Below are 20,991 nucleotides of genomic sequence, written 5' to 3' on the forward strand. Positions count from 1 at the left end.
GGCAAAAGGAAGGGAAGGAGGAGGGGCTGGCATGGCCCCTGTGAGAGCAGAGTGACACCAGTGTCACCTCCCTGCAGTGCCACAAACAGAACACGGACACAGCTGGCAAAGCCTGGAGCAAAGGGGGAGCTCTGAGAGGGAAGGAGCATCTCCCCAGAGCAGCAATGCTCACAGCTGAGTGTGGAGCTGTGAGATCAATTAATTGGCAGTTTAGCAGTGCCCAGAATTGTCCTTGGGCATCGTCCAGATCCTTTGCTCAAAGCTCCACCGTGTCTGAACAACACCAGGCTCTGCTTCCCTCCCCTCTGCCCCCACCCCGAGTACAGAGGAGAAATAAACAGTAGCACAACGGTCAGCAGAAGAGAATATATTGTTATCTAATTAAAAATACAGCAAAATTAAATACAGCAAAAACACAGGAGAGTAAGGAGCCATTATCTTACAGCACAACACGCACTGAAATGCTGCACGGGAACATTAAAGCATCTGGGACTGTAACAAACTTACAGCACATGAGAGTCTGAGAACATTTTTCCAAGAATTCCAAACTAAACAAAGAACACACCAAATAAACAGGAGACAGGTGTTCAGAATGGTTTGAAAGAAAGATATGTCTTTTAAAGGAGGGGGGGAAAAAAAAGGAAAGAAACAGACAACCCAACAGAAACCAGAAGCAAAACAGGGATTTTTCTAGAGCCCTCCAGGGAGGACCCTTCACAGCAAGGTTTCCCCCGGTCAGTGCACACAGACAACTCCACCGGTTTGGGATTTGGCAGCCACGGAAAGCCAACAGCAGAGCTTCTCAGGAGCTGCCAACAACAACAGCATCCACCACCAGCATCTTTTCCACCCAGGCAGCAAAGTCCTAGGGCAGCAAATATGGCTTGGAACAGGAGAATCCCTCCCCTCCCTGACCCTGTCAGACCCCAGAGCCCTCCCAGAGAGGCCTGGGGTCTCCCCAGCCCCATCCTGTGCTTGCAGCACCCCTGGGGCTCCCTTTGGGGCAGACAAAACATGAGCAGAAACCTTCCCCAGACACATCCCACAAGCAGAAACCTTCCCACAGCACAGCACAGCCCCTGGCTGTGTCCAGCCCTGGCGAGCCCAGCTGCCATCCCCACATCCCCAGCAGGGCTCTGACCTCTCCAGGGGCTCCAGGGCACCCCCTGACACCCCCATCCAGCCCCTTCGCCTTCCTGAGCTCCAGCTCCTCACACAGCAGGCACAAGGGAGCCTTTGGAACTCCTGCTCTGAAGGACACACACGTGTAACGACAGCCACATCCCCTTGCTCACTTCCCTCCAACCTCATTCAAGTGGTATCAGGTTCAAGGAACAAAATTCTTGGATTTTTCCAAAGAAGGGACAGAGCAAAACCTACAGGGAAAAGACTTTAGGATTTAGGCACCAGCTTCCCAACTGGAAACAAATCCTTTGCAATTCCACACAGAAAACAAGACAGAAGAATTCCTTCCTGCTTCCCACTAAAAGAGGCAAACGATGCCTTCACTGGTATTTAAAAACTGGCTTCCATTGCAAAGTCCCCTATCTCTCTCCAGATAAAAAGTTAAAATCTGACTTGATGCACAGTAAAAGTTCTCCCAGATCCCTGGCAGTTCCATTCCCAGTAGCCAGCAGAAGACAACAGCAGCAGAGGAAACGTCCCCAAAGGCTCTTGGCATCCCTGCAGGACCACAAAAGCACCTGTACAGGATCTACAGCAACAGCACAGAGAGGGTCAAGAGCTCAGATTTTATTGACACACACGAGCAGGGAGCAAAGCCTCAGGGCTGGATGCATTTGCCAAAGGACTGGCAAGTGGCTGGGCCACTGGTCCTGCCTGTCCCAGAGTCTCCAGGTGAGACTTTGGGCCCAGCAGGTCCCAGGTGACAGGAAAGGCTCCTGTGACACCCAGTGTCCACTCAGATGGATTCCAGCTCGAGTCACCAAGGCTGACCCCAGGGCTGGGTTGGGAGGGGAGGGACTACTGGGAGCAACATAAATAATGCAACAGGGTAGAGGGGCAAAATATTAATTAAAACCATTTTATAATTTATTAAGAGGTTAAATAATTGTAAATAAGTCTCTGGATCTTCCATTCTCAGCAGGTGCCAAGATTTCACATTTTCCTGTGTCAGGAGATTCTGTACACCCTTCTTTCGAGGGATGACAAAGCCAGAAACAGAATGCTGGGGACAGGGGGTAAAAGAGGGGGGGCTTGACACTGAGAAAGGGACCAGAATAAAAGATAAAATACTGTGCCGTCATCTTGTGCAGATCAAAGCTTCTCCCAGCAGCTGCAGCCTCCAAAGAGTTCAAAGATAAGGAAGGGCTGTTTGGGTGCCTTCTCCCCCTCCAGTGCCACTCCTCCCCAAGAGAGAAAGGCCCAGCTCAGCACTGCAAACTTATCTCCGAGAGAACCTGTTTTTGAAAGCTTTGATAGTCTTTGCCATCATTGGTGCAATTTCTGCAAAAGAAAAACAAACCACCTCTGAATCAAACAAAAAAGCCCCCACATGAAAGGAAAAGTGATAGAGGAAGAGCTGAGAGCAATTGGAAGCTGCAGCCTGGCAGACAGGAGTGTTTGAGCGGGGCCCATCAGAGTTTTTAGGTCACAGACCTAGGAGGAGGCACTGCTTTCTGCACTGCACCAACACTGATCCCTGCTTAAACCCTCCTGAGACAGCTGCACTCCAACTCCAAACAGCTGGACAGACACAGGGCAGCAGGAGGACAGACAGAGGTTCTGCCTCACTGGCACCATCAGGACAGGCTGATCCAGTCAGCTCTGAGTGGGTGAATCAAATATTTCCCTTTGCTGTTCCTCATGCAACAAGTTTGAACAGAGAGAGGAGAGACACCAACACCAACCCTCGGGCACAGCCTGGAATTCTCCCCCAGCAGAAGCAGCTGTTTGGGCAGGAGAAGCTCTCAGAGGCCACAGGGATGTGCTGCAGGCTGTACTTACTCTTCACAGGGGGTTTCCTGGGGTCGTAGGAGGAGAAGGTGCTACCTGAAGACGGGACCGAGTGGGCGCTGCTGGTGCTGGGCCCATCGTAGGACTGCTCATCACTGGCCCGAGCGTGGCTTTTGCTGGGTGTGTACAGGACTGGTTTTATTCTGGAACACACACAGGACAGGCATTGCCATGAAGGATTCACTTTGAGGTGATTCTACAGATAGAAGGCAGGTTTGTAACAGCAGCAGGGCTGATACAAGGTGGAACCAGCAGTGACCCCAATCTCTGCACTTCCCCAGGCGATTAGTTACAAGTTTCCCTGCAAAAGGAGCTCCCAGACACACAGTATCCTCTCCTGAGCTTCAAGGGGCCCTGAGCAGCAAGTGCTACAGAGAAACACTCACTTGGTCTTCTCTGGCAGAAGAGGGCCTCCAGTTCCAAACTTCTCCTGTCTCCTCCGAACGTCCCGAGGGGGCTTCGCTGCAGAGTTCACAAACGCCATCTTGGCCACTCTCCCTGCAAGAGGCCAGAGGGAAACATCACTTACATCCAGCTGGCTATAAAGGAGGCTCCTCACTGCTTGTCTTACTACTGATACTTCATCCACCTCTCCCCATTCCATCCATTCCAAAGAAATAGGGACAGTTTCCTTCCTAAGGTCTGGACCTCTTACAGTGAGAAATCAGACTGATCAGCTCAGCAGTTCTCATTATGTTCACCCAAAAACCAGAAATGTTTCCCCCACCCTGGTTCTTTTCCATGCCAGCATGGAGAAGCCACATGGAACAGGAGCCTGCTCATCCATTGCTGTAAAATATTGAGCTGCATCAACACCATCGTGGATGAAATCAAGACACCACTAAACCACAAAACAAGGGAGCACACAGAGCTAAGCCTGGTTAAACCTTCCAGAGAGAACTGGACTGGTTTTAACCCAGCTGGGCTCCCCCAGCCCCACCTTTGGGTTTGTTGGCGTGGGCAGAGCCGATGTTGCGTGCCAGCATGAGCAGGCGCTGCTCGCGCGCGTCGTGCAGCCGCAGGTACATCTCCCGCCACGACTCGAACTCCTCGGGCTTCTCGTTCTTGAAGTCTCGCAGGCAGTGGTTGTGCCACAGCTGATCCGTGTCCTCCACCAGCACCTGAAGCAAACCCACACAGAGCTGGGATCCCTCCTGATTGCTCATTTCCCTCAGCACCAGCTCAGTGCTGGTGGAATTCCAGCAGGGCCCATGTGCTGCAATGTAGGAATGTGTTTTCTCACAAAACTGTCTTTTGTCTCTTCAAAAAGGAAAAAGCTCAGAAGTTTCTCTCTTTGATTAGGTAAAAAGACACCTCATAGGACCTGGGGGACTTCACCTCAAACTTAAGGATGGCCAATTGGACAGGAGCCAGAAAGTCCCACCTGAGCAATTTAGGAGAAAAAGAATATAACAAATAAACTAATTGCTTTTGTGAGGTGTTTTACCAAGAACAAGAACCTTTTGCACCTGGCTCAGTTTTTCTCTGTAAAGAGTTTTGTTATTTTGCCTTTTATTAAAACTTTTCTGTTTCCAACACTACCACAGAAGCCATCCTGCTTATTTTATGCCTTCTAAGGCAGCTGAGCTATCTTGGGTGTGAAATAAATCTCCAAGAGCTTATGAGACCTAGCTCAAGGAAACCTAGATATCACTGCAATGCCAGGAACTCAGGACTAGCAAAAGCCAATGAAAAGAGCAATGAAAAGCTCTCATAGGTGAGGACAGCCCTGCACATCCCTTGTCCCAGGCCAAGGCACTCACATGGTTGCATTCCTCGATGCGATACAGCTGCTCCGGGGTGCACCTCTCCAACACCGGCTCCAGCACAGAGAAAGGGACACCACCCACTTCATAGATTGCTAGAGAGAAGCAAGAAGCACAGGGTATTAATTATCCTGCTCCTTCCTTGCCAAGGAAAGGGCTTGACACCTTGAAACACGGTGAAAAAACTGCAATGTTGCACAACACCATTCAGGATGAGGGGAGGAGAAAGGAACCTCAGGCACTAATATCTCCAAGTTGAGAAATATTTGTGCAAGCTCAATTTGCCATAATTCCCAGTGCTTTAGCATTGCTTGAAAGCATTCTAGGTGCTGATCCCTTCAGCACCTGGGCTTCCAGTGGGATTTATCCCATATTTGTACCAGGGGAACTGCTGGGGTCTGTATCAAGTTGCCAAAATGTCAGTGCACAGTGACTCAGAGACAAGGACAGGTACTCACAGTCGATGTTGTTACTGAGGACCCTGATACACTGCTGGTACAGGGACATCATCTTTGGGAGGTAGGCAGTTTTGGAGCCAGAGTACACCTGCATTTTGGAATTTAACCGGCGGCCTGTGAAACCAGCTTCGCTCTCCTCCACTGGCGAGGACACTGCTGTGGAGGGAAACCATTGCAGTGAGGAAGGGACAGAGAAAAGAAAGAGCCTGTCCTGATAAATGGCACAGGAGCCACAAATTGGAGTCACCCAGAAGTGGCCTAAAGGGCAAAGTCTTCTCCAAGTGCAGAGCAAGTTCAGGAAGGGCAAGCCCAAAGCCTGAGTCCCAAAGAAGCGTCAGTGAAGGATTTTTCTTATTTCTGATGGAGCACGTGGGAAGCAGCTGCTTTTTTATCTGAAACCTCTGCCCTTGGCAGACCCCAAAGAAAAGACTTGAACCCACCCCTGCTCTCTCCCCCAGTCTGGCTCATTGCAAACCCATTTTCCTGCCCAACATACCTTTCCTTTTTGTCTGGGAGCAGGTGATGGACTCGATGGAGGGAAGAGGACGATAATTGGCCTGGATGGGGGGCAGGGGGATGTCTGGTAACGTTGGGACCACATCTAAAATTATCTGGAAGGAGAGCATGGACATGGAATAAGACAGGAATGCAGCAGAATGTGACATTCCACAGGGTACAAACAGCACTGAACTGTGGGGGTTTTTTGCATATTTTGAATAAGCCACTCAATGCTGTTAAGTTTGCACCAGGGAACAACCTCAGGGGGTGGCTGCCAATAGGAAGAAGCCAACATCTGGGATCTGAATCATTCCAGAAAGAGCCATCCATGGTTTTAACCTATTCAGGACAAGCAGAAGCATTTCCTTGATCTCAAACACTCATTTACCAGTTCTGCCTCTTCTCCTCTTCTGTAAAAAACTTTGCACTGGCGGAGAAGAAGGGAACCTCAGAAACTGAGGGAAACTGAAAACTTTTATATGGAGTTTTATGAAGCACTTACTAGAATGAGTGGCAAAGCAGGATTTGTAAGTTAAACCTTATAAAAAACACTTTGTGAAGAGCCAAGTGTTTCAAAGTTGAGTAAAAAGATGAAACAGTAAAGATTTTACATATTAGTCCCTATTTATACACCAAACCCTGGCACCCATGTGACAAAGGATCTGCACAGAAATATTGCTCATTTTCCAGGCTTTCACAAAAGAAGGTTTGTCTTCTGGAATGAACTGCCTTGTACTACCAGTTCTCCCAGTTCTGACCACTAAAAAAGGTCCATTTTAGAGAAGCATAAATACTTGAGAGGGGAGACATGGGAACCTCTTTAGCAGGAGATGCACTGCAAACTGGGCTGGATTCTAAGCTCACAGTATCCACAGATACTCTTTCTTACCAAACCTTACCCTCTTTGGTTTAGGAGGCTCTGGGGTTTTCTTCTCTGCCTTTTTCTCACTTGTTCTCTTGTGGCTTGGACTTTTCTGACTGGAGCTCGAGCTGTTGGTAGTGGCTTTGGATCCATTCTGTTTGCTGTGCCCTCTGTCTTTGTCCCCAGCTGACCCAGCTGAGGGTTTCACCACTTTCTTTTTCTTTTTCTGGGGCTGGTCATAGCTGAGATATGACTCAAACGACATTGTAGGTTGTTCAAACTCATCCTCTGCTTCCCCCTCCCCAGAATTTGAGGAAAACCCCACTGATTTCTTGTCCACATCGGAGATTTTGCGCTTCCCCTCCGAAGACTTTAAGCTCCCAGAACCCCCCTTTTCCTTGACCCTATTGCCTGAGTCACTCTCAGCTTTCCGTTTCTCTGAGTTAGAGCTCTCCAGGCTCTGCTTGGACTTTTCCAATTTGCTCTTCTCAGAGTCCCGATGCTTTTGCTTCTTGACGTGGTTCTCCAAAGATTCCTCCGGGTGCGGCAACGAGGGCGGCTTCTCCTTCCTGGAGGCGCCGCTTTCCCGATTCTTCTCCTTTTTGCTGCCCTCTGACGTCCTCTGCTTCTCCTTGCTGCCTGCTGCCACGGGGGATTCTCGGAGCTGCTCCTTAAAGGAAGCCTTGTGCAACCTCTCAGGGCTGAAGGCAGAGCTCCTGTCATCCCCTCTGCCATCGAGCCGCTGCTTCTTGTGCGAGGATTTGTGCTCTTTGCTCCGGCTCGCGTTCCCTTTGTCGCAGAAATCGCCGCGCTCCCGGCCTGCCCCGAGCTTCTCCTGGAAGCTGTGCCCTTTATTTGCTTTCCTAGGGAATTGTGCTGGTTCTTCCTGCTCCTCAGAGGCATAAGGGTCTGTGTCCACATCCTGAGGGCTCTCACTGGGCTCAGGGGACACAGCTTGCCCACAGTCCGAGTACTCCTGGTCTGAAGAGAGCACCGGGGAGGATCTGCCCCAACCCTTCCCCTGGTGGCTGCCATAGCTGTAAGTCTCATAGGCTCTCTCAGGCCTAGGATGCCTTTTGGACTTCTTTTCCCTATGATCTGGGCTATAGGACTGGCTGCAAGAAGGCTGGAAGGGTTCTGAGTATTCCTGATCAGCCTCCTCATCCTCCCTGAGGGAGGATTCCTGATGCCTTTTGCTTGAGCTGCTCCTCTCGTAGTCCCGGTCTTCAGAGTCCAGGTTATTTCTGAAGGGAGAAGGAACCAAAAAGAGTGAGATTAATACTGCCCAACATGAATGAAAAGAGCCATTCCCTGGACTGGAACACCCCTCATGGAAGACCAAGGTTGTATTTGGTAGCTTTGTGTCAAAAATTCCACTAAATCTCTAAGGAACAGCAACAATCAGGGATTTAAAACCTGCACTTCTAGTGCAAGAATTGATGAAGCATTTTTATTAGAACTAGAGACAGAACCTAGTCTGTGCCATCACACACTCCTGGCTGTGTGATGCTGTGGGAAATGTCCCCCAGTTCAACACGTGGGAATACCAGTCCTTTAAATTCCCATTAATAACTGGGCTTTTATCACTCAAATCTGTTTGATCTCTGCTGGGTTCAACACAGCTTTGTTACTGCCACATGCCTGCTAGCAATAACTTCCAGTTTCCATAGGATTCTGGCTCATGAAAGCATTCTTTCAATTTACTTGGGCCTAGAACTTCCTGCCTTCAGAATCATAAAATGGGAAACAAGCAGATTGCATCTTTTGCTTTCTTAAAGGCACTTTTTTTGGCATCTCCTATTAATTTCTTCATCAAACTGCGAGTTCTTGAAAGTTGGCCCCAACTTCCACATGAAACTGCAGCTGTCATCATCCCAACACTCAGAGCCAGCAAAGGCAGGAAGTTTCTGCCAAAACAAGGCAAAACCCCCAGGCAAAGTTCACATATTGGTTTTACAAGTTTTTCCAGAGCCTTGGCCAGAGAGGTTTGAACTATCCACTGAGAAAACATTCCCCAAGCTCATCCATGGGGCTCACTCACCGCTCTGCCTCCTGCGCCACCGGCACCAGCTTCTTCCACCTGGCCACCAGGTCCTTGGCAAAGTCTCCCACCAGCTCATGTTTCCTCAGGCTGTTCACAGTCTTCCCAACTCCTGTCTCCTTCAGGAGAGAGCCAGGAATCCATCTTAGCAAAACAGGAATTCTCACCCCTGCTAAACTCCCTAAGGAGTCAATGAAATCAACACACTCCCCACTGCTGCGAGGGAGAAAGTTCCTAACAGCAAAGATATCACTTTTATTATGTCTTCAGCTGCTTTGTATCACTCACTCCTTGTAAATCAAATGTTAATTCTACCTTAGACAAACAGTAATTATTTGTATTAATAACCCAAGTCAGTATTTACCATGAGAGCTGGCAAGTTTGAAGACAGAAGCTATTAAAACCTGTAAGGATTAGCACTTCCTCATTTCCTGCTGATTTGTTATTGCTGGGATCTGCTCCAGCTCCCTTATCCCAGTCAGGTGTTAAGCTTTTGGGAGAAGTGAGCGTGACAAACTGTCCTCCATGGCTTCCCACCTGCCCTGGCATGCTCCTTCCCCGTGCCTGGCACTTGCAGAACCTTATCACAATCACACCTGTGTCACTGGCCTGGAGCAGGTGGCTGAGACAGCACACCCTGTTCCAGGGAAAGCAGCATTTCATGGGAAACAGCCCTCCGTGACTCCACAGACACGAGGAAAAGCCCCAGAGATTTCACAGCTCTTACCACGAGAATGTCAACTGTGATGGGTAACTCTGACAGCCTCTTCAGACTCTTCAGCAGCTGTGGAGACAAGAGGAGAAGGGTGCAGAGTTGTCACACAGAACCACAGGCAGGGATTGGGGAGGAAGAAAATGCTGCACTGCCTGAGAGCTTGTTAGGAAGATGCAAGTGGCTGACAGCTGCTGTCTCACTCCAAAAAAGCTCATGAGAAGCTGAACACAAGGGCCAACTGCAAAACAATCTCGTCTCTGCCCACAAGAACCCACCAGAAAGTCTTGTAACACACCCAAATATTAACATTTGCAGCTTCAGTCTGGCTTAAAGCACTGGGAACACAAAAACACAGCAAGAGGAAGAAAGGACTTGGAAGCCTCTCAGAAGGTGGTGGTGGAATCACAGCCCTTGGCAATAAAAAGGGGAAGGAAGATTTCTAGATGCTCTTAAAGACCTAAGAGGGGAACCTGTGCCTCCACAGCCAACAGGCTCTCTTCAATCAGATGCTAAAACAACACCTGATCCCTTCCAAATTCCCTCCCTCTTGATCCACTCTTTTCTCTTCACCAAACACCACAGAAGTGTTCTTTCCTCCACACACCCAAGCAAGGTTCTGCCAGCATCTTCAGCTGCTCCATGGGACAGGGTGGGGCAAGGAGCCCTCTCCAAGGAGGAGCTGGAGGAGTTTGACAAGAAAAAACAGCCTCAAGCTGAAGCAGGGGAGTTTCAGGTTGGACACCAGGAGAAAGCCCTTCAGGAAAGGGTGGCCAGGCATGGGAATGGACTGCCCAGGGAGGTGGTGGAGTCACCATGCCTGGAGGTGTTGAAGGATTGACCAGACACGGGGCTCTGGGCTGGCTGACAAGGTGGGGATCAGTCACAGCTTGGACCCAATGATCCTGGAGGTCCTTTCCAACCCTAATGATTGTGGGATTCTAAGTGAAGTTCCTGTACCTGTGCCAGCCAGGTGCTTTGGGACATGGCCTCACCACGATGTCTGTTGGCTCTGTAGCTACAGTACATGGTAGAACACATCTGACAGCACTGTTGCCCCTCACATCATTTCCCACAGCTCAGCTATAGCCACAGTCCAGCCTCATCAGCATTCCCATTATTATAGCCCCTATACAGCCCAGGCTGTGCTCAGCACTCCTATGCTATATGCCATACAAAGGGCTGCCCCTGATCCAGAAGATCTTCTCTTTAAAGCACTGTGCTCGTGCTCAAATCAGCACTGTCAGCCTGAGCTGACACCCAGGCACCCCCACAGCCACCCTGCAAGGACCAGACAGGTTTGCAGGTCTCCTTCCTCTGGAGGGAAATGAGTTCCTTGAACCTGTTTGAGGAGGGTTCTTGCTTTCAGAGAGGAAACACTCCTCGACACCCAGAGAAGGGTTCCACTGACATAAGCAAAACCACAACTTCTGCTCACTAGAAACCACTCCTTTATATTTAGGACCTAATAACTGTGACAGAAGGTTTCGGTTTTCTTGGTTTAGAAGAGTGAAACACTGATACCAAGAGTGGCTGCTGTTGCCTTGCCAGCACAGCTGCTCAACAAGTGCACTGGCAACTGAAGCCACCAAAGCAAAGGCAGCAGAGACAGAGCCCAACTCTGCTGCCTCTCCTCGGGCTGCCTGCCACGGTTCAGGGATCAGGATCCCTCTGGGAAGGCCAAAATCCTTCTGGGATTGGTAATAAAGGAGTTTGGATTTGTGTGCACAAAGGGGACAGGAAGGGAAATAAGGATGGATTTTTGTACTAGATAGAAAAAGAGTAACCCAGGACAATATTAAAGCAACAGCATCTCTGTGAGTAATTAAATTCATAGAAAAGTTTCTTCAGAGCTTACAAAATCCCACCGTGAGAGTAAGAACCCAAGGAGAACTCATTCTGATGTCCCTAAATATTTTCTAGCTACACCCCAGTGTAGCATCTCCCACAGTTCTGTTTGCTCTTTAGTTATTTGCTGCCTTCAGGGCTGAATTCCAGGAAGAGAAGTGCTGCTCTCAATGGGAATGCTGTTCTCAGTGTGGTTGCAGACCAGGAGAGGCACACACTTGATCCAGAACACGTCTCACCAGGAGCTGAGTTATTCCACAGCCACTGCAGTCAGCTCCTCCATGGAACACAGGTCCTTGTGCATGAGATGCACCAAGTGAGACAACTTGGATGCAGTGAGGCTTAAAAACTCGTACTAAACTTCATTTCCTTTGGAAACAAGCTGATGGAGTTCATCCCACTGAGGCTTACAGGGACATCAGGAGGAATTTTGGACAACAGGAGGAATTTCTTCGCAGAAAGGTGGTCAGGCATTGGAGGGAGGTGGTGGAGTCCCCATCCCTGGATGTGTTCAAGAAACAACTCAGTGTGGAACTCGGTTGATATGGAAGGGTTCCATCAAAGGTTGGACTTGATCCTGGAGGTCTTTTCCCACCTGTAACAATCCTGGGATTCTAAATCTGGCAGCTCATTTTGGGAATAACCAAGATCATACAAATCCCGCGAGGAAAAGGTGACCAGGTGGGAGACAGAAAACACCAGGCTCATGTCTTGTGAGACACACACAACAAAGCTCTTCTAAAACACCCCAGAACAGGGCAGGGCTTCAGTCAATCAAGACACAACCCATAAAACTGAGCTCCAGCTCCAATCAAGTCCTGTTGAACATGGGTGGATCGTTTTCTTTCCCTGAAAGAAGGCAGCCAGACCGTTACGACACTACAAACACACTCTAATATCAAATTGCTCCAGCACAGCCTGGCCTCCATGAAGATGCTCTTGTTCATGTTTTCCTTCTCCTCTTTCTTCCCATAGCCCTGGAGCAGAACTTGTACCTCCTCTGCTGGAAAAAAAGGACATTTTCCAAACCATGACAGCACTGTCCAAGATTCCACTCGCACTGTTCTGTGCCAGCAGCCAAATTTTTACCCAAAACCAGGAATAACAACACTTTACACCTTTCAGCAAGGCAGTGAGTTGTGCATGATACTGGGCAAATATTATTCTTTCCCATTCCTGATAAAATATTTTGAAACGATCAGGCAAGAAAAGTGAGGACTGGAAATGGTGTAAGGGTGGGCAGCACCCAGGGATGCTGTGGATTTGTCCTGCTGATGGGGTAAAATTTCTTCAACAGGAAGGTCCTGACAAGATCCATCAAGACAATGCAATGGCAACTAAATTCAGGCTTTAAACCACTAATGCTTCCGAGGATATGGTTGGAAAAGTATCAGAAATAAAGAATATAGGTCACAGGGCCTTTCTGCTGCAGAAGAAAAGAGCTTTTCAAGTCATTACCCTGCTTTACCTCCTCTGCCTGCCCTTGCAAAACCGCCCAGGATCAACAGAGCAAGAAACGACTTCACACCACGAGGTCACTGCAGAAAGAGTCGGGCTGTGCAAACACTGCCCGGGGCTTGCAGTGCTCCAGAAACACTCCAGCACTTCTTGCCCCGAGCTCACACAAGGGGCTGGGAACAGTAGAGCTAATTCTCTGAGCACAGAGCGCTGAAACAATATTACAAGTCTTGCCCATGATCTCAGGAAGCTCAGACCCCCTGGATCTGCCTCCTTGGCAGTCCCTCAGCTCCATTTGGGGCTCCACCAGTTAAACCCTGCTCCGGTCCTGGCTGAGAGGGTGAGAAGAGTAACCAGATCCCATTGCATCACCCCCAGCCATGCTGGAGCTCCTGCAGGGGCTCCCATTTCAAAGGGTCAGCACTCCAGCATCCTCTCCTCCTCCTGGGTGGTGGGAGATCTCGGGAAGCGAGTTCTGCAGGTGTTTGTTTCGGTGAAACAGAGTCAGCCCAGCACGGAGCAGCTGCACAGCCCTGCCTGCCTCCTCTTTCACCTGAATTACACAAAACGTGAACCCGACACGTGTGAATACTCCCAGCAGATGCTCCCCCTTTCAAACAGGAGAATGGAGTAACAGCACTCCCGAGTTCAACCAGAATTCCAAATCTCACTAGAAAAACCAGCTCTGGTGGCCGGCAGGACAGTCACTGTCACCAGCCGAATGTCACCGAGCACAGCGAGGCCGAGGCAGGTCGGGGCAGCACCGCAGCTGCTGCGGGCAGAGCATTTTGGCAGCGGGCACATTCCCTCGTGGAGAGGGGCGAGAGGAGCCAAGCGAGTCCCCCAAGGCCAGAGGGAACGGAGGCGACAGGAGGGGAAGCCCCGGCCCCCAGCCCCGCGGCGGTGCCTCCCTGCGTGGGCTCACAGGCGCCGCGGCTCCGCCACCCAACACGTCACCGGGACAAGGCTCTTCCGGAGAGTTCGCCCTCCGCTGCCCAGCCGGGCCCCGGCCCGGCCACCGGGCACCCCTAAAGGGACCCCGGCACGCTACTGCCAGGGGAGACCCCAAAAGGGACCCCTGCCTGCCACTGCCACGGGGCACCCCAAAAGGGAGACCCCAAAAGGGAAACCCCAAAAGGGACCCCTGCCTGCCACTGCCACGGGGCACCCCAAAAGGGAGACTCCAAAAGGGAAACCCCAAAAGGAAGACCCCAAAAAGGACCCCGGCCCGTCACTGCCAAGGGACACCCCAAAAAGGAGACCCCAAAAGGGACCCCGGCCCGTCACTGCCAGGGGAGACCCCAAAAGGGATCCACGCCTGCCACTGCCAAGGGAGACCCCAAAGGGACCCGTGCCCGCCACTGCCACGGGGGGACCCGCCACGAGACCCCTGCCACCACCCCAAGGCTGCCGCGGGGGGACCCTAAAAAGGGACGCCCGCCCACCGCTGCCACGGGGGCACCCCACAAACGACACCGGCCCGCCGCCACGGGACCCCCAGGGCCCGCGAGCCGGGGACGAGCCCCGGGCAGCCCGCACGTCTCAGTCCACGCAGCGCGGCCCCGGCCGGGCACGGAGCTGCCCGCAGGGAAAGCCCCGGCGGAGGGAGGCCCTGCCCCGCGCACTCCCGAACCCCGTCCCCACCGCTGGCACCCCGGCGGGCTGAGGCAGCCCCCATCACCTTCTTGGGCTCGGCGCTGCCCGCCAGCCGCGCCTGGAGCCGGCCCACAACTTCCAGCACCGACTCCGCCATTTTTACTGCTGGAGAGCCGCCGGCGGCGGAAGCGGCTTCAGCGGCCGCCGGGCCCACGGCGCTGCCCCGCCGCCGCCGCCATCTTGGCTGCGGGCAGGAAGCGGAAGCGGCGCCGCGCGGCCTCGGCCATGGAGGGTGAGGGCAGAGGGCGGCGGGCGCCATGTTGGGGGCTGGCAGCGGCGCCATCTTGAGTGCTGGCAGCGCCGCGCTGAGGGGAGCGCGGCCCCGCGGCAATGCCGGCTCTGCCCTCAGGAGGGGCTGCCACAATCCCGGAGGAGCTGCGGTTCTGGAGCCCAAGCCCTGTCCAGGCAGGGTCACCAGGTGGCACAGGGACACATCCAGGTGGGTTTGGGATGTCCCCCACAGAGGGAGACTCCAGCCCTCCCTGGGCAGCTGTCCCAGGGCTCGGCCACTCTCATGGAAAGAAGTTCTTCCTCATGTTGAGGTGGAACTCGTTGTGTTTTATTTTATGGCCATTGCTCCTCATCCTGTCCCTGAACAGGGCCTGGTACCATCCTCTGACAGACCTTAGGGATATTTTATGGGTTTATGGGGTCCCCTCTCAACATTCCCTTCTCCAGCCTGACCAGGCCCAGCTCCCATAGACTGTTCATCAAGGAGATTCTCCAGTCCTTTAATCATCTTTGTTCCCTCTTTTAGACCCACTCCAGCAGCTCCTCGTCTTTAATGACCTGAGGAGCGCAGAACTGGACATATTTTTTCCCAGACCCAATGTCACTTCACACCTATTCCTGTTGCCTCCCAATGGCTGCTTTTCTTTGGGATGTTTGGCAGCTGTCTCAGCTGAGTCTGGACCTGAGTCCAGCCCTTTCCAGGTCTCAGTGTGGATCTGAGTCCAGCCCCTTCTGTGCCCCTGGGACTCAGTGAGGGTGGCTGAGCTCACAGCACCCCAAAAGGCTGCTGGAAGTGTAGAAGTGATAAGAGCACTCAACTGGCTGGGAGGAGGATGTTGTATGAGGAAAGTTGAGGGTCTCTGTGCCTCAACCTGCAAATCCTGGTGTTAGGCACAGCTTCCCCCTGCACAAACCTGTCTGAGAGCAAGGTAAGAGCAGCCGCAGCCTGTGTGTGAGTCACAGAGAGCCAGGACACACCTGGCAGCACTAGCAGAGACCTTGTGTGGGGCTGGGAGCTGCTGAATAATGGAAAATGGGGGAAAAGCCTTTGTTGTTTTCTAAAACGGGGCTGAAGGAATTATTAGCAGCAATGGAGTGCCTGGAGCAGCAGTGCCCAGGTATTTTCCAGGCTGGCTGGGAGTTGGCTGTGACTGAACCCACCTGCAGGAACGACACCAAGCTCAGGGGTGTGGGACAGCTGGCTAAGGAGGCACACTGATGTTTGGGGGTCACTGCAAACTTTGGGAGCTGGGAAATTGTCCCCTGAGCTGCCTCCATCTCAAAGCTGAAGCAGGGAATGCAGACACAGAAGAAATACAGAAGAGTGTTTCTCCCCAGGCTGCAGCACTGGACTGCAGCAGGGATTGGAAAATACAAAAAGGGAAAAAAGAAGGACCCTCACTCCCACCAGCTTCCCCACAAAATTCACAACACAAGTTAGGGGTTAGAAAAATTTATTTACTTCTCTGGCAACAGGAACTGCTCATTTACCAGGAAGGATGATGCCATCATACTGTGAAAGGAAGAAATAAAAACAAAGAACCAAGTGAGAAATCACCATCAGGTAAAAGTACAGTGCTGCTGTGCAGAAAACCTGAATCACCAGAGTAATTCCAAGCCAACATGGACATGGCAGAGCAGTTTTCCTGCAGCCAGCTGCCTCTGTGCTGTGCTGCAATGTCCAAGGGGCTGTGCTCAGATCAAATCCCTGGAACAAGCAGCCACACCCTCCACGGGCTGGTCTGAGCAGCCCAAAATCTGGGCCCTGAGGGGAACTGTGCCACATTAACACAACCAGGCAGGATGGGGGAAAACAGGAATTCAGCAAGATCAGGCAGAGACCTCCCTGCACAGGGTGTGACCTGTGTGGGTCCAGGCAGACTCCACACTTTTTATTAAAAAAAAACAAGAAAACAACAAAAACAAGAAACTATCAGCAGTCCCCAGCTCTGAGATTTCCAACCCAGCTTTCAGCAGCTCCCATTCATTATATGGACAGGTAAGCCCAAAATTTTGTTTTATTTGTGGATGTGTCCATCCTCCAAGTGTGACAGCTGAGCCTGGAGCTGTGTCAGACCAACACATCCTAACCCTGCCTCCTCACTCATGATCCCCAAACTCCAAAAACTCTGGGAGCCATTTACAGAAGCGCTGGTCATTCCTCCCAGCTCTCCTGCCAAGAGCTGTTCTCTCAGTTCAGAACAACCAAAAAAAGCACAAATGTTTCTATTCAGTAGCAGCAGCTTCTACTGCTCTGGGACAGTAAAATCCACATTTCAGCACTCATCAAGATGTGACCAGTGATTTGCTCCAGACTTTCCAGGAGGCAATCTGCTGCTCCTTGGATACTCCAGGGATACTCCAGGGATACAAACTGGAGGTGGGACTGTACCTTCTGCTGGAACCAGCGCATGGCCTCCTCCTTCCCAATCCTGTGCTTGGCCCCGATGTTGCCAGTCCTGCGTTTCTTGTCAGCAATGCTGAAACCCGGCCTGCCCAGCACCTGCCGGACAAAGCCAACAGCACTGCTTCATCCTGGCACCTTCTGTTTCCCTAAACTAAATTCCAGTTTTCCAGGAGGGAAGCCTGGAGTTTCCTCATCAGTGATGCCTTGCTGCCATTTCTGTGTTATCCCAGGAGTTGCTGTCACAGCAACAGGATTTGCTTCTGAAGGAGCTTTGTGAGATTTGTCATAAATCAGGGATTTTATGGCAGCTCTGGGAATCTCAGATTAGAAAAATGTCAGCAAAACCCAAATTTATCTTCCAGCAAGTCCATGGGAGCCTGCTCATTCCAGGCTCCTTCTGGAACCTTCCCACAAGCCCAGCAAACAGGGAATACTCACCACGTAGAAATCCAGGCCATAGATCCCGATACTGGGATCGTATTTAATGCCCAGATCGATGTGTTCCTGGATCCCAAAGCCAAAGTTCCCCGTGTCTGAGAAGTTGTTTTTCCTCAACTCGTATTCTCGCACCTGAAATGTTGGTTCTTGGTTGTTATTTTGTTCCTGACTGGAAGCAGAATTAAAACTCCTGCCCACTGCTACCAGACCCCCAACTCGCTCACAAGCTATTGAGTCTTTATCCCAAAAATTTTACTTCCAAATCCCAGCAGCAAAGACAAAAACCAAAAGAAATCAGCTGCTGCACCAATTAGTTCTTAAATAAGGCTGAAACAGCACCCAGATAAACAGTGTGAACACTTCATGCCGTGTATCTGACCTGTGCCTGAAACAGGTACAACACTTCAGAGCACACACCCCTTCAGTCAGAAAGGGAAAGTTCTGTGATTTCACAAAGCAAAGATCCAGCCCAAAATCCTCACCTTCAACCCCTTCTCCAGAATCTCCTCTGCTTTGGCCCCGCGAACCGTGCAGTGAACAGCGATTTTCTCGTTTCTCCTGATCCCGAAGGACCTCACCGTGTACCGGGCTGTGGGCAGCAACAGTTACACTGAGGGGACAGCCAGAGAATTCCCACCCGCGGGATGCGGAGCTTCTCAACACCCAATAAATTCAAGGGAATCACAAAGAACCGACGCAGCCCCAAATTCCGTCTTAAGGGATGCTGGCAAAACAGCAGCCTGAGTTTGGAGACTGAACTAAAACGCACAAACGCGCACGAATCCCTGAATATTGAAGCCCCCCAGTTCTCCAGCAGCTCTCCCGACACAAGGAGCCCTTTCCTGGGAAAGGACAGGGGAAAGGACAAAAACACCCGAGGGAACAGCCAGGGCTCCTGGGCAGGCGCTCACCTTTGGAGAACACGGGGGTCTGCCCCGTGAGCTGCTCCAGCACCTTGGCGGCGCGGGTGAGCCGATCCCCGCTCTCCCCGACGCAGATGTTGAGGCAGAGTTTGCGGATCCGCAGCTCCCGCATCGGGTTCTCCTTCTCACCCTGGTCTTGCTGCGGAGAGACCACACCGGGGGTAACCGGGGCTGCCCGGGCCGCGGCCCGCCGCCCGCCCCGGCAGCCCCAGGACGCTCCGCCGGGGGTCCGCGGAAAGGTTTCCGCAGGCGGACACCGCGCCCCGCTCCCCGCCGGGCCCGAACTCCGGCACCGCGGCCCCTTCTGGAGCGCCGCCGCCACTGGGCGGGCCGCGGCCTGTCACGGCAGCCGCCCCAGCGGCTCCTCCGCGCCCATCCCGCCCCCGCGCCGCTCCCGTCGGCCTTCCCCGCTCCCGCCCGCACGGGCCGCGGCCGGGCGAGCCTCTCCGAGCGCGGATGGCGGCGGATGGAGACGGCCCGGCCCGGTCCCGGCCCGCGGCTCCGGCACTCACCGCCATGATGGAGGCGGGGAAGAGGCAGGCGGGGCGCGGCCGCGGGGAATTGTGGGAGCGCGCGGGGCGGTGGCGCCCCCTGGCGGGCGGAGGGCCGGGTTGCCATGGCAACTGCCGTTAATTAATGCTCATTATTGAAAACAAAGCCAAATACGGTAATTACGGTAAATATTGACAGTAATTACAATTAACCGAGAGAGGAAAAAACAACCCGAACATGCGATGGGCAATGCAGTTGTTCACCGCGCTCTGGTTGATGCCCAGAACTCTTCCTGAACCCCAATTTCTATGCTGGGAATGACTTTCCCTCTGTGGGATATTCCTTTGTGATCCGCTGTCCCAGCTACACTCCCTCTCAGGTTCTTTTGGGAACCCCCTCACTGGCACAGCATGAAACCAATAGAATAGAAAAGAAGAAATAAGAGTTATTGACTTAGGATAGACATGACTTAGCGAAAATCCAAACCAAAGTTCATTCTTCCTTGGAGCAAGGATCAGGGCAAGTCAGGCTCAGATCCCCAGAGCAGTTATAGTTTAATACCATTTAATTCATTGGCTGCTCTCACCCAAAATAAAATCCCCAGCAGCAGCTTTGGTGGGAGATGCTGTACCCAATATTGGAGCAGCTCTCAGTGAGTGTGCTTATCAGAGCCTCTCACATCCTCACAGCCCCAAATTCCTTGAACCAGACCGGGAACGCAGTCCAGTTTCACTTCAGTCTTTCACGAAAGTGCTGGTGGGTTTCAAGAGCTCAGTCTGGGATCTGGATCCTCTTTTTGTACCATTTTGGAGGCCAGCAGCCCATTCCCTGCTGCATTCAGCTTCACTCACACCACTTTGGAGTCCAAAGTTCTCTTCAGTGGCCACATCCTGAGCAGAAAATGCCTTCAATGAGGCTCACACTCAGTGAGGATGGCAGCAGCTCAGGGCTTTCCCTGTTTATCCCCTTTCCCTGCCTCCCCAAGGCCGTGCTCAGGGCTGCCAGCCCAAGCTCTGTAATGCCATCAATTATTTTTTGCCTCAGTTGCTTTTAAGCGGGGATGAAGGATAAATGAATAATCAGCTTGTCTCATTAAGGGGAGAAAAAAAAGCGTCAGGAGTCTCGGTGCAGAGGGTGTGAAAAGCCTCTGGTTAAAAAGTAACATTGCTGCTTCATTATGGGTTTCCTTCATCCAGGAACAGCTCTGCTGGAAATAGCTGCAGGCTGGGCTGGCTTCCAGCTCCCAGCAATCCATGGATCCAATGGATTCCAGCAATCCAGGACCAGTTCCTGTGGGATGTGGCTGTGCTGCAGGGCTGCTCCCCACGGGCACAGGGGGCTGGGGGTGCTGTGCCCCCTCCCCTCTCCACAGCAGGGCTCTCCTTTGCCCAGCAGGGATGGTCTGGCTGTGGCCAAGAGCAAAGAAGCTGAGTGTCACGATAGGACAGGAAAGAGCACAAGCACACACTGCTGCTCTCAAGGTGAAGAAAAGGGAAGTTTATTTCCTGACTCCAACATTTATGGTTTTCCAAAAGCGACAGTGGATTGGAGGGTGACAGTGCCAGCTCTCCAATGGACAAACCAACAGTCCTTCAGATTTCTCCTCCTCCATTAAAGAATGCAAAACAATCAGTTATTTACAGAAAGTGTGTGAGAAAGTTTGTTACAAAATGTCAACATCGGAAGGCTTAGAAAACCTTAAAAAATCAGGGCGACAGCTGAGGGCTGCAGTGAGGGAGGAGGAATTGTTCCAGCCACTCTGGGGATGCTGGGGGACAGCACAGAGCTCAGGGTGTCACCCTTCCCTTTGTCTCTGTGTGACCACCCGGTGGTGTGAGCTCATCCCATCCTCTGCTCCTGACTCCTGCCAGCAGCAAAGAGCTTTGCTGGACTCCAGACAGGGAGAATCAGAGAATTATGGGGTACTTCAGGTTGGAAGGGACCTGAAAGCCCCTCCAGTGCCACCCCTGCCACGGCAGGGACACTTTCCACTGTCCCAGGCTGCTCCAAGCTCCATCCAGCCTGGCCTTGGGCACTGCCAGGGATCCAGGGGCTGCTCTGGGCACCTCTGCCAGGGCTTTGCACCCTCACAGGGAAGAATTGCCACATCCTCTCTTGCTGCAGAGACATTTCCTGCCTTGGCATTTCTCTGCTAGATTCAGGAAGCTTTCTGTGCCTGGCACAGAGCTTCCCACTCACCACCCCCTCGACCCTCTCCCCATCTC

At 52.1% G+C, this 20,991-nt stretch overlaps 2 protein-coding genes across 3 annotated transcripts; both read right to left on the minus strand.

The window, feature by feature from the left end:
* Nucleotides 1-351: 351 nt before the first annotated feature.
* Nucleotides 352-14,472, minus strand: ELOA (elongin A). 2 transcript variants are annotated; one of them, XM_054648140.2, is made up of 11 exons: nucleotides 14,301-14,472; nucleotides 9,329-9,385; nucleotides 8,602-8,720; nucleotides 6,598-7,804; nucleotides 5,697-5,811; nucleotides 5,201-5,353; nucleotides 4,740-4,837; nucleotides 3,917-4,097; nucleotides 3,363-3,474; nucleotides 2,968-3,119; nucleotides 352-2,466 (listed from the first exon to the last, which is right to left on the minus strand). In XM_054648140.2, exons 1-11 carry the CDS (start codon nucleotides 14,370-14,372, stop codon nucleotides 2,405-2,407), a joined length of 2,328 nt encoding a protein of 775 aa, XP_054504115.1. In that variant the 5' UTR covers nucleotides 14,373-14,472; the 3' UTR covers nucleotides 352-2,404. The 2 variants fall into 2 exon arrangements, with proteins under 2 accessions (XP_054504115.1, XP_054504114.1); XM_054648139.2 differs by having other exon boundaries at nucleotides 5,201-5,356.
* A 1,471-nt stretch (nucleotides 14,473-15,943) lies between these two features.
* On the minus strand, nucleotides 15,944-18,864 carry RPL11 (ribosomal protein L11). The gene is made up of 6 exons (XM_054648370.2): nucleotides 18,787-18,864; nucleotides 18,263-18,413; nucleotides 17,834-17,940; nucleotides 17,352-17,483; nucleotides 16,899-17,009; nucleotides 15,944-16,019 (listed from the first exon to the last, which is right to left on the minus strand). The coding sequence occupies exons 1-6, from the start codon at nucleotides 18,790-18,792 to the stop codon at nucleotides 15,990-15,992; spliced, it is 537 nt and encodes a 178-aa protein (XP_054504345.1). The 5' UTR covers nucleotides 18,793-18,864; the 3' UTR covers nucleotides 15,944-15,989.
* Between the last annotated feature and the right edge of the window lie 2,127 nt (nucleotides 18,865-20,991).

This window comes from Agelaius phoeniceus, chromosome 22 (assembly GCF_051311805.1).
Source record: "Agelaius phoeniceus isolate bAgePho1 chromosome 22, bAgePho1.hap1, whole genome shotgun sequence".
NCBI classification, from domain to species: domain Eukaryota; kingdom Metazoa; phylum Chordata; class Aves; order Passeriformes; family Icteridae; genus Agelaius; species Agelaius phoeniceus.